General features: G+C 39.0%; 1 protein-coding gene across 2 annotated transcripts in view; it reads right to left on the bottom strand.

Moving 5' to 3' along the window:
• Positions 1–12622, bottom strand: part of TEX10 (testis expressed 10) — a 53962-nt gene that overhangs the window by 21939 nt on the left and 19401 nt on the right. For both annotated transcript variants that reach the window (XM_066256648.1, XM_066256647.1), the window contains exons 6-9: positions 10038–10276; positions 8605–8740; positions 7085–7260; positions 4166–4343 (exon numbers count right to left, since the gene is read on the bottom strand). In XM_066256648.1, coding sequence (XP_066112745.1) covers positions 4166–4343; positions 7085–7260; positions 8605–8740; positions 10038–10276 — 729 coding nt within the window. The remainder of the gene's footprint in view (positions 1–4165; positions 4344–7084; positions 7261–8604; positions 8741–10037; positions 10277–12622) is intronic.

The following is a 12622-nucleotide window of genomic DNA, read 5'->3' as shown; positions in this document are numbered from 1 at the left end:
AAAAGGGTACAAATCCATTTAGGCATCTATTTTGGACAAAAGACAGTATAGATCACACTGTCCTTAAAACTACGATGCCCAGATATACTGTCCAAAACGGAACATTTCGGAGTATTATTATGCTGGGACACAAGTAAACGGGAACTGCTCCTTGAAGACCAGCTCATATATTCACCTTACTTAAAACCAAGCTGTTGGGCAGATAAAATGTATTATGCTCACTTTGTTAAAGATGGCGCTGCCCATGTGAGGCCATTGCCCAGGTGATATTAATGTGTGTTGAGAATCCTTGTAGCCTGGGGCTTAGTTTTGGGATTAAGCCTTTCCCACCCTTTTTGATGTGTACAATCCAATCATGCCTCAGAGAAGTGACTTTGTATTAGAGACTTCCCTATTTTGTATATTGGATTAGAGGTTGTGAAGCTACAATATAAAGTGGGGGCAGAACAGGAGTTTGCCCTCTTGGTTCCTGAGATTATATCATTAGAGGAGAGAGCAGAAAGGAGAGCAGAGAGCAAAAAGAAGCCATGTGGCCAGGAGAAGCAGCCAAGATGGCGGAGTGTTGAGTGAGAGGCCAGTTTGTGCAGTTTGACGCTGGAGAAGGAAGGAGATGGGGAACAGAGGTGAATAAGTCTGGTGAGCTAGAAACCTTTGATTCTAGGAAACTCGGATAAGTCAGTAGCTTCGTGAGCACTGAATGTGAGTGGGTTTTGGAGCCCAGTGAGTGTTTTTGCTTGCCCGTCGAGTGCAAGCTAGGATTCAAGACTATGGCCCATCAGCTTTTGGCTCCGTTCTTTACCGACTGTCCGAATCCAATGCAAACCTGCATGTGAATGGCCATGATGGTGGCTCCTGGTTTTACACAAGCCAAACTCCTTTGCCAAAGAATTTCTCGTTTCTCTTACAGACTTTTAACATTTATATATTATGTTCCCAATCCAGCTATAAAAAAAAAAAACTAGGGGCAGAGAAGATAGGACTGAGCAAAGGCCACTGGAACAACACAAGTATAATGGTCTGAGGAAAAAACTGAACTCTAAAAAATTCTAAATGGGTGGGGAAAAAGGTAGGTACAGCAACTCTATATACAGTTTTTAATGTAGCAAACAAAATCAAAAATTACTAAAGAAATATTTCAGGAAATTTAATCTGGCAACATTGAACAAAATAGGTGGGATTGAAAAGCAAGACTATTATAATAGTACAAGTGAAAGAGAAAAAAGCTAGTTTATAATCATGATCAAGAAGAGGTGGGGATATTTTGAAGAGAAAACCAAAGATATGAAATAACCTCATCATATTGATGTTATTTGAAGGGAACTAAACATTAGCGCTGGCTGGATAGCTCAGTTGGTTGGAGCATCAACCTGAAGCACAGAAGTTACCAGTTCAATTCCTGGTCAGGGCACATTTAGGAACAGATCTATGTCCACCCCCCCCCCCAAATCAATGAATAATAAATAAAAGAAACTAAACATTATTCTTAAATCCTAAATCTGGCGCAGTGGATAAAGTGTTGGCCTGGGATGCTGAGGACCCAGGTTTCAAACCCCAAGGTTCCTGACTTGAGCGTGGGATTATAGACAGGAGCCCATGGTCGCTGACTTCAGCAAGGGGTCACTGGCTCAGCTGGAGCCCCCTAGTCAAGGCACATATGAGAAAGCAATCAATGAACAACTAAGGTGACGCAATAAAGAATTGATGCTTCTTGCCCTGGCCGGTTGGCTCAGTGGTAGAGCATCGGCCTGGCGTGTAGAAGTCCCGGGTTCAATTCCCGGCCAGGGCACACAGGAGAGGCGCCTATCTGCCTCTCCACCCCTCCCCCTCCTTCCTCTCTGTCTCTCTCTTCCCCTCCCACAGCGAGGCTCCATTGGAGCAAAGATGGCCCGGGCGCTGGGGATGGCTCCTTGGCCTCTGCCCCAGGCGCTAGAGTGGTTCTGGTAGCAACAGAGCGACGCCCTGGAGGGGCAGACCATCGCCCCCTGGTGGGCGTGCCGGGTGGATCCTGGTTGGGCGCATGCGGGAGTCTGACTGTCTCTCCCCGTTTCCAGCTTCAGAAAAATACACAAAAAAAAAAAAAAAAAAAAAATTGATGCTTCTCATCTCTCTCCCTTCCTGTCTGTCCCCCCTGTGTCTCTCTCGCTTAAAAAAAAAAAAAAGAAATCTAAATCTAGGGAAAGCGACGCAATAATGCCATTGGCTTGATAAAGTTGAAAAGTCCTAATTTTGTATTATTTTTTAAAAGAGAGGAGTTTGGAAACCATACATGTACAGAGAGAGAAGTGACACTCTGCAAATGCTAAAAAGCATGGACTTTTAACTACAAAGACAATCAACTTTTAATTTAATTATGAACCCCTATTATCGTTATCTGTAAATTAATGTTTTTCAAGTTACCACAAATCTCCACAAAAAGAAAAGACTTGAAAACATCCTTGACAAAATTAAGCATAATTGATGTTTATAAAAATACCCCTTCCAAAGAGAACCACTTTCAAACGTAAGTGTTCAAAAGGTGATTTTAACTGAATGTTAAAACAGACCCTCCGTTAGTTATATCAAAGGAAGAGAGTGCCCTCTACTGGAAGTTAATAAACACAGAATCACTTAAAGGAGAAAAATAATTTTTTTCAAAGGCCTAGCATAAAATAATTGCTTACACTAGACAAAGAGCAGGTTTTTAATTTCTAAAAAAGAAACACTTGGGAAACTAAAAAATGTTTAAAATACTTAAAAATAAGACCAAGTCTCTCTCTATTGCACATGCACAAAGAAATAAACCTTGAATTTTTACATATAAAAACACACTGCAAATAGTTCTCTTCTGCTAAAAGGAAAGGTTATCAGTTATACAGCATACTTTGGGTGACTGGTTTCAAATATATGTTCTAAACTGGTATGAAAAGACCGGCAAACAAAGATAAATAGTTTACTAATGAAGTGAGCTACTCCTATTTAACTAGGATAAGGAATCTGTACAAGAAGCCATAAGGAAGCTCATCTTTAAATTTTACAGTTACAGCCTAAATGTCAATTCTGCCTAAAACCATATCTGACTCTGACCATGAGTCACAACCAGTAACAAATATTTTTGAATACTAAAATACTGTGCGTGATGATGATACAAACAGGCATTTAAAGATTTTTTGGAACATGCACAATATGAAACAATAGGTATAAAATCTTTCAGAGAAAACTGGAAAAGGCACTGTGGAAAATAACACAGCAGTTTCTTGAAAAATTAAACAATTACCATATGATCCGGCAATTCTACTTGTGGGTACACAGCCAAAAGAATTAAAAACAAAGACTAAAACAGTTATCTATACACCAATATTTGTAGCATTATTCACAATGGCTAAAAGGTGGAAACAATCAAGTGTCTACCAAGAAATCAAGAGATGTGGTATATACATACAATGATGTATGTCATTCAGACTTAAAAAGGAAGCAAATTCTGACACATGCTACAACATGGATAATACTTGAAGAGTTATGCTGAATGAAATATGCAAGACACAAAAGGACAAATATTGTATGATTCAACTTATGAGGTACCAGAATAATCAAAATCATGAACACAGAATAGTGGTACCAGTGGCAGGAAAGGACAGGGTGAATGAGAAGTTATATAATTGGTAAAGTTTCAGTTTAGGATGATAAAAAAGTTCTGGAGACAGACAGTGGTGCTGGTCACACAATAATCTGAATGTACTTATGCCACTGTACAGTTGAAACTGTATACTTAAAACTGGTAAATTTTATATTTAAAACACACACACCAGATTTCAAATGATTCCTTGTCTGAGTCCACATACTTACTTATCTCACTGGCTACGTTCAAGTATGAGATCCCTGAAAAGAAGGTCTGTATCACAAGTCCATACTAACAAAGATTTGAAGCACAAAACTCTCACCTGCCATTGAACCCTTACTACATGCTTTTGATAACTGCAACCCTTATTCCAATCTATCTAGAGAAATGACTAAAAAATAACTTGAAAAGTTTTATTCCACTTACTCTAAATATAGTTTTCATTGTTGCATTAAGAGCAAATGAAGGTAGTAGTAAGGTGTGATTTTAAAAGCCTATCATGATTCACAAGTTGCAAGGATAGAGGGAAAGGATTATACACTTAAAATACAGCTCACTTGAGCATGCTACCTCATATGCAGTATCCCGATGAGCATGGCAGCCAAACTTGAGCTGAGTCTTCCCATAATACAGCAACGACTTAACCGAGAAAGCAAATCAACAGGTAGACTGGGTAGAAAATATATAAGCTGGACCAAACACTGCTGAGACTCTGCTGGGAGAACCACCATAGTGCCTTCTTGTGGATCTAGTGGGGTAGATGGACATATTAAATTCAACTATAAAAGATTTACAAAGCAGAGATTAAATTAATATGCAGACTGATTATTTTTATTGTGTTATACTGAATTCCAATGTATCAATTACATGAAGTTTTATCATAAAGCATATGTGTATGGCTTAAGCTATTTTCTAAAGTAAAACATTGAATGTAACCCTTATTTATGTAAAAATAGATTTATTTGACACTTATAATTTCATAATATCGAAGTTGTCTTGTTTGAAATAAGAACTTTCATGAGGGTAGAGATTGGACACAAGCAAAACAAACAAAAAACTAGCACTTTTGCTAAACAAAGACGATTACAATACCAACCTAATCTAAAACAATATGCCCTGTTTATATATGTACACATACATATACACATACCCCCCTACATGCAAGCAATACTAATAACAAATTTTAAAATACACCCAATAAAAAGTGGAAACAGCCCTGGCCGGTTGGCTCAGCGGTAGAGCGTCGGCCTAGCGTGCGGAGGACCCGGGTTCGATTCCCGGCCAGGGCACATAGGAGAAGCGCCCATTTGCTTCTCCACCCCTCCGCCGCACCTTCCTCTCTGTCTCTCTCTTCCCCTCCCGCAGCCAAGGCTCCATTGGAGCAGAGATGGCCCGGGCGCTGGGGATGGCTCTGTGGCCTCTGCCCCAGGCGCTAGAGTGGCTCTGGTCGCAACATGGCGACACCCAGGAGGGTCGCAACATGGCGATGCCCAGGATGGGCAGAGCATCGCCCCCTGGTGGGCAGAGCGTCACCCCCTGGTGGGCGTGCCGGGTGGATCCCGGTCGGGCGCATGCGGGAGTCTGTCTGACTGTCTCTCCTTGTTTCCAGCTTCAGAAAAATGCAAAAAAAAAAAAAAAAAAAAAAAAGTGGAAACAAACCAAAGGTCTATCACTTAACAAATGGACAAATATAAGTGGTATATACATTAAATGAAATACTACTCAGCAATAAAGGAGAAATCAAATACTGATATATGCTTCAATATGGATGAATCCTGAAAAAAACTCCAAGTGAAAGAAGCCAGACTCAAAAGGCCCCATCTTGCACAATTCCATTCATAAGAAATGCTCACAGCCCTGGCTGGTTGGCTCAGTGGCAGAGCATCAGCCCAGTGTATGGATGTCCCGGGTTTGACTCCCAGTCAGGGCACACATGAGAAGCAACCATCTGCTTCCCTTCCCCTCCCCTCCATTTTCCCCTTCTGCAGCCAGTGGCTTGATTGGTTTGAGCATCGATCCTGGGTGCTGAGGATAGTTCAGCTGTTCCAAGCACGTCAGACTCAGGTGCTAAAAATAGCTGGATTGATTCGAACATCACCTACCAGGGGTTGCTGGGTGAATCCTGGTCAGGGTGCATGCAGAAGTCTATCTCCCCTCCACTCACTTTAAAAAATAAAAAAGAAAGAAATGTCCAGAATAGGCAAATCCAGAGACAGAATACAGATGAGTCACTGCCTGCAGCTGGGAAAAGCGAGAATGGGGAGGGCCTATCAATGGGTAGTTTGTTTGGGGGGTAATAAAAATATTCTGGAATTAGATAGTGATATGATTGCAAAACCTTGGGAATGGGTTTTAAAAAGTCACTGAATTGTACATTATAAAATGGCAAATTTTATGGTAATGTGAATTGTCTTTTTTTGTGTGTGACAGAGACAGAGAGAGGGACAGATAGGGACAGACAGTCAGGAAGGGAGAGAGATAAGAAGCATCAATTCTTCGTTACGGCTCCTTAGTTGCTCATCAACTGCTTTCTCATATGTGCCTGGACTGTGGGGGGGGGGGGGCTGCAGCAGAGCGAGTGACCACTTGCTTAAGCCAGCAACCCTGGGCTCAAGCCAGCGAACATGGGGTCATGTCTGTGACCACATGCTCAAGCCAGCAACCTCGGAGTTTCAAACCTGGGTTCTCGGTGTCCCAGTATGACACTCTAAACACAGCGCCACTGCTTGGTCAGGCATAAATTATATCTTAATAATAAATGTAAACTATATATATATATATATGATATAAAAACTATATATATAAATGCAAACTATATATATATATCATATATATATATATCATATATATATATCACAGAATGCTTTTGATATTTTTGCCTAAAATATGAAGTAGTTTCAGGGATGAAGAAGTATTAAAATATGGAAGTCATACAAGATATCCATTATGATTAAAGAAGTACTATCATTTCCCAGCAAAGCTTCAAAGGAATTTAAAAAATACCTGATCAGTTTTGAATTTGAGAATAACAGGTAGTTTAATAGTCAATTTAAGAATGCAAGAAGCACCTATAACCGTTAACCTTCTGAAACTAATAAAGAATACATACTATTGAAAATGAATTTACTATTTGATGGGTGATTTTGTTATGGTAATTTTATCATGGCATAATTGATTTATGACAATTTAAAGACAGGCAAACCTAATGAGCTTCCCTTAGAAACATCTTTTCTCTTTTTTAAAATTTATTTGATTTTAGAGAGAAGAAAGAGAGAGAGAGAAGGAGGGAGGAACAGGAAGCCTCAACCCATACATAGTAGTTGCTTCTTGTATGTGCCTTGACAGGGCAAGCCTGGGGTGCCGAACCGGCAATCTCAGCATTTCAGGTCAATGCTTTATCCACTGCGCTGCCACTGGTCAGGCATAGAAACATCTTTTCTAAATCAAGGTATACCAATGATTACCTATTACAGTTAAGCAAACTCTTACCATAGATTCGAAGAGCAGTAGCTTGTAAACTTTTTAGTAATTCTTTATTTGCTCGTGCTGCAGCAGTTTGGATGATATCAATAAGCTGTGTTGAGAGTTCAGGGTTTCGGGAACCAAGATGAGCAAGTTGCAATGGTAAACCAGCCAGCCAACGGGATAACACTTTACTACGATATCTAAGAAAAGCCAAAGAACAAAATAAAGTATAATTCGACAGACAAGAAACAAATTTAAACAAAAAAAATTTTCAGTGGAAATACTTCATAAAGTGACAAATCATCTACCAGTAACATATTTACCCATTTAAACATCTGAGAGCCAATAAGAGTGCCAGCAGCATTTATTTAGTTGTAGCATTTTTCTAGGTTTTACCTACTAAGTTTGGGGCACTAAGTTATATTTTTATCCTAAGAGGCAGACACTGCTTAACTCTTCATGTTCTATTTATCCTAATCACTATTAATTATTACACTATATGTATTAACTTACTGATGCGTTCATTGTAGGGTGCCCCCACACTAAACTGCTGTGAACTTGTGTTATTTCAGTTCTTTAGAATACCTACTAAAGCTCCAATGTCTCCAAGCTCAGACAACAGCAATCACTTTTACTGTCCCCCAAGAAATTAGTGATTTAGGCACGACCATTGTCACCACAGATCTGAATTTAAAATTTCAGCTACTTCCATTACTCATTAGTTGGATGACACCTACCAACTTATTTAACCTAAGCTTGTTTCCTTTGGTAAAATGGGAGTAACAGTACTTATCCCCTTCATCACAATACTATTAGAATTATTCAGAAAAATTATGAAAAGCATCTGGTTTATAGTAAAAGACTTAAATACACTGCTCACAAATACTAGAGGATATTGTATCGCTTCATATTCATTTTGAAATATCCTCTAATTCTGCTAACAAAAATTAGGGGATATTTTATCACTTCATATTCATTTTGAAATATTCCCTAATTTTTGTGAGCAATATATATTCCAACAACTCCCTACATATGCCAAGGAATCCAAAATCTCTTTCAGCTATCTCTTCTTGACTATCCCAAATAAACTTCAAACTCTTCACATCAAAAAATTAATTCCTTAGTTCTTTTGTGTTGTCTGTCTCACTGATAGCACCACCAAACTAAGCCAGAAACTCTCATTTCTATTGCCTTCATTCTTACATATGCCCAAATGTCAGTAAGCACTAGTGGTTCAATCTCCACGATTTTTATGGGAAGCAAAAGAAAAGGCTGAGGCTGTTCTAGGTTGTTACAACTATCCTTTAGCTGTAAGTAGATAAGTGGAAATATATGCTTAAAGAGGCTTTTATCTGCTCAGTTATGTGTATAAAGATGACCGGCACTATTATGTATGATCCTTCATAAAGGTTTACACCTTTTCTTAAATGTAACCATCTAGGATAAAGAGTGAACTCCTCCAAAAATTTAATCACCATATAATCTTATTTAAATAGATTATAAAATAACTAGGCAATAAAAAGGCAAAATAAATAAAACTTTACCTGAATCTATAAGATCTCAGTTCTTCTTTTTGATAGATTTTACTGAAAAATTTCAGTAACAAAGTCCGAACTGGAAGAATAAGGCCTCTCTGCTGATACAATGTATAAACTGCCTTGATGAGAGGTTCTGTAGCCTCTAAAAACAGAGAAAAACAATTGCACATAAATCAAAAATATTTTGTCAACAACCCCCAAATACCTCTAAAAGTACAGAGGTAATTTTCTTTGTTCCTATAACAAAGCCGTTCTTAGCTACAAACTGATGTCTATCATCAAAATCCTACAGCAATGGCCTAATATAAAAATCAAACCAACCATAGATTATACTATAAATTTTCCTAAGGGACAACAAATCTAAGTAGGCACAACAAAAACCAGGATATCAAAAAGGTGAATAAGATAGAAACCAAAGAATAAAGCTTTGCTTTTGTTTTATTAATTTTTTAGAGAGGAGAGAGAGTGAGAGAGAGAAGGGGGAGGGAGGAGCAGGAAGCATCAACTCCCATATGTGCCTTGACCAGGTAAGCCCAGGGTTTTGAACCGGCGACCTCAGCGTTCCAGGTTGACGCTTTATCCACTGCGCCACCACAGGTCAGGCTAAAGCTTTGCTTTTGAATGAGAAAATTAGTAAGTCACACTGAAAACTGTCTTAATGTGACGTAACTTCAAGCTAGAAGAAACATAGTGACCGGCAGGATTCCTTCTGTAAGGATAAAAGAAAAAGCTCTCAAATTCTAGTCAAACTGGCCCTGGCCAACTGGCTCAGTGGTAGAAAGTTGGCCCAGGACGTGGATGTCCTGGGTTGGATTCTCCATCAGTGCACACAGGAGAAGCGAACATCTGCTTCTCCACCACTCCCGCTCTTCTTCTCTCTCCTCCTCCCGCAGCCATGGCTCGATTGGTTCAAGCCATTTGGCCCTGGGTGCTGAGGATGACTACCCCATGGCCTCTGCCTCAGATGCTAAAAAAAATAGCTCAGTTGCCAACAGAACAGCAGCCTAAGATGGGCAGAGCATTGCCCCCTAGTGGGTTGCTGGGTTGATCCCAGTCCGGGTGCTTGAGGGAGTCTGTCTCCCCTCCTCTCAATTAAAAAAAAAATCTAGTCCAACTAGATCAGAAAAGGATACTTCATTAGGTTCGACAGCATTTCCTCTTAATAATATCTATCTCTTCTTACACCAATTCTGTAATCTACTAGAAATCTTATCAGTTTGCTTCAGAAAGGGACATATCCATTGAAAAAGGGATGCTGTGAGCCATAACAACTTCGGAGTTCAAGTATAGCCCTTTGTAATTATGCTAGCTACCTTTTATAATCAAATGTAACTAAATTGACTACATGGAACATTTGAAAGTTATCAATTTAAAGCTAGACCCTAAATAGCATGCATAAGAGTTCCTGTCTTAAATAAAGATAAAGCAGCATCACCTACCTCTGTTTGATTGTATCTGCATTAATCTCCAGGATACCCCAAGCAATCTGTTCAGCTGCTTGCTATTTAGCCTAGAGCCATCTTCAAGGGTCTCTGTCACAAATTTTCTTATCATTTCTATCCAATTGGAATCCTTTTGCAAAGTTGAGACACTTGCCAGGGAGACCATGATATCAGACAGTGTTAAATTCAGTAAGAGATGGTCTACATTATTGGAGAGAATCGTGCAATGCTTGATGCTAAAAACAAAGATACACACATCTATAAAGTGAGGTACCTATCATGCCTACTTCACTTTTAGAATACTTAAAACAATCTATCCACGAGCCAATAATTATTTTCTTCTAGAATAAATTGCCAAGAAGATAGGTATGAAGGCAAGGTTTAGGACACAGGTTTGTAAAACCATTCATTATGGAATAAGGACTGTTACGAAGTCATGGATTAGACTGTATACCAGGGGTCCCCAAACTATGGCCCGCGGGCCGCATGCGGCCCCCTGAGGCCATTTATCCGGCCCCCACCGCACTTCCGGAAGGGGCACCTCTTTCATTGGTGGTCAGTGAGAGGAGCATAGTTCCCATTGAAATACGGGTCAGTTTGTTGATTTAAATTTACTTGTTCTTTATTTTAAATATTGTATTTGTTCCTGTTTTGTTTTTTTACTTTAAAATAAGATAATGTGCATTGTGCACAGGGATTTGTTCATAGTTTTTTTTATAGTCTGGCCCTCCAACAGTCTGAGGGACAGTGAACTGGCCCCCTGTGTAAAAAGTTTGGGGACCCCTGCTGTATACTATACTCAGCTCATTACCCAAGTTCTTATTCACACAAAAGTAAAGGCCTCTATAACACTGCTTGGTAATCTTGAAGTATTTGGAGATAAGAAAACTTAAAAACATAGTCCAATACACAATGGGGTTTTTTTTTTTTAAAGCAGATACTTATATTTGATGGAGGTCACAGAAAACCTTGACTCTGCTTCTAACTAATCATGACTTAAGAATCATTCATTTATCCTGGCCACAGTTTCCATATGCGTGAAATAAAGACACTGATCCAGATAAGCACTATCCTGAAATGACTTGATTTTATAACTGACATATGAAAATCAAGTTTTTTCTAGCCAAATAAAACACATTTCCTTCAAAATTGAAAGACATTTCAATTAGAATACCTTAATAAAAACAAAACTTGCAACTTGGACTATAAATACCCATTTCAGACTATGGCATATTCAACAGCAGAGCCTGTTTCATGTTTAGAAATAATAAAGCTGATAAAATAAAAAAACATCTCAGCCCTGGCCAGTGGCTAGTAAGAGCACTGGCCCAGTGTATGAATATCCCGGATGTGATTCCCAATCAGAGCACACAGGAGAAGCAACCATCTGCCTCTCTGCCCTCCTCCTCATCCCCCCTCTCTTGCTCTTCCTCTCCCACAGCCAGTGGTTCAATTGGTTAGAGTGTGGCCTTGGGCACTGAGGATAGCTATGATGGAGAGCACCAGCCTCAGGCACTACAAAAAGCTCAGTACTTGAGCATTGGTCCCAGATGAGGTTGCCAGGTGGAACCCAGGTAGGGATCACATGGGAGTCTGCCTCACTATCTTCCTCTCCTCTCACCTAAAAATAAATAAATAGACAAACAAATAAATGAAATAAAAATATCTCAAACCAATTAAAAAAAAACACATTAATCCTGCATGAAGCATGAGCAAGGAAGGTCACAGTATTGAGGAATCACAAACACACAGGAAGAAAAATAAAAGAAATTTGTGCTATCAGAGCATCAAATGTAGGGCAAGAAATGACAAAAAACCTGGAAAGGTCAAATGGGATCAGAGAGCTGGAAGCTAAGGACACTGAAATTAATTCTGCAGGAAATGTGAAAACGTATTTGAGGTAGATGATTCTGTGGATCGATAGGGAAAATGAGTCTTAAGACTATAAATAAAGAAGCAGTTAGTGATAAGACTATGGCAGCAATTCAGGTAAGAGATGATAAGTGCAAGAACCAGGGTCAACAATGACATGAACTAGAAAATGGGGAGACAATTTAGGAAGAATAAAAATTAGCAGAATTTGTAATTTGCTTAAATGTATATCTGTATGTGAATTTTGGGATGGTGGGGATTGGAGAAATCAAGGATTTATCTACAATGGTGACTGGGTAAATGGAGATGATATAGCAGAAAGGAGATACAGAAATCCAGAAAATTAATTCTACTTTGGTATGTTGAATTTAACATGTCTCTGGTATAAATCAAGGTAGAATTGGCCAACAACTCAATTTACAAGTCTGATATAGGAGGAAAAAGTCTGAGGTATTTATTTAATAGAAATTACCCACACGACCAATCCTAGCTGCAAAAGAAGCTGGGAAATCTATAGTATTGAATAGTTTCTTTTTCGTGTAGTCAGATGCTCAGCTAAAAATTGGGAATTTTACCATTAAGACGTGAAAAGCAAAAAGGGAGGAAATACATGGATAGGACTCAGGTGGTAGCTACAAGTTCTTTAAAATATTAATTTTAGCTTGAACACTCAAATTTTATCATTGGCACAAATACTATCAGCTGCTTTC

This window comes from Saccopteryx bilineata, chromosome 2 (genome assembly GCF_036850765.1).
Source record: "Saccopteryx bilineata isolate mSacBil1 chromosome 2, mSacBil1_pri_phased_curated, whole genome shotgun sequence".
Classification (NCBI taxonomy): Eukaryota; Metazoa; Chordata; class Mammalia; order Chiroptera; family Emballonuridae; genus Saccopteryx; species Saccopteryx bilineata.
This window is presented reverse-complemented; position numbering and strand designations above follow the sequence as displayed.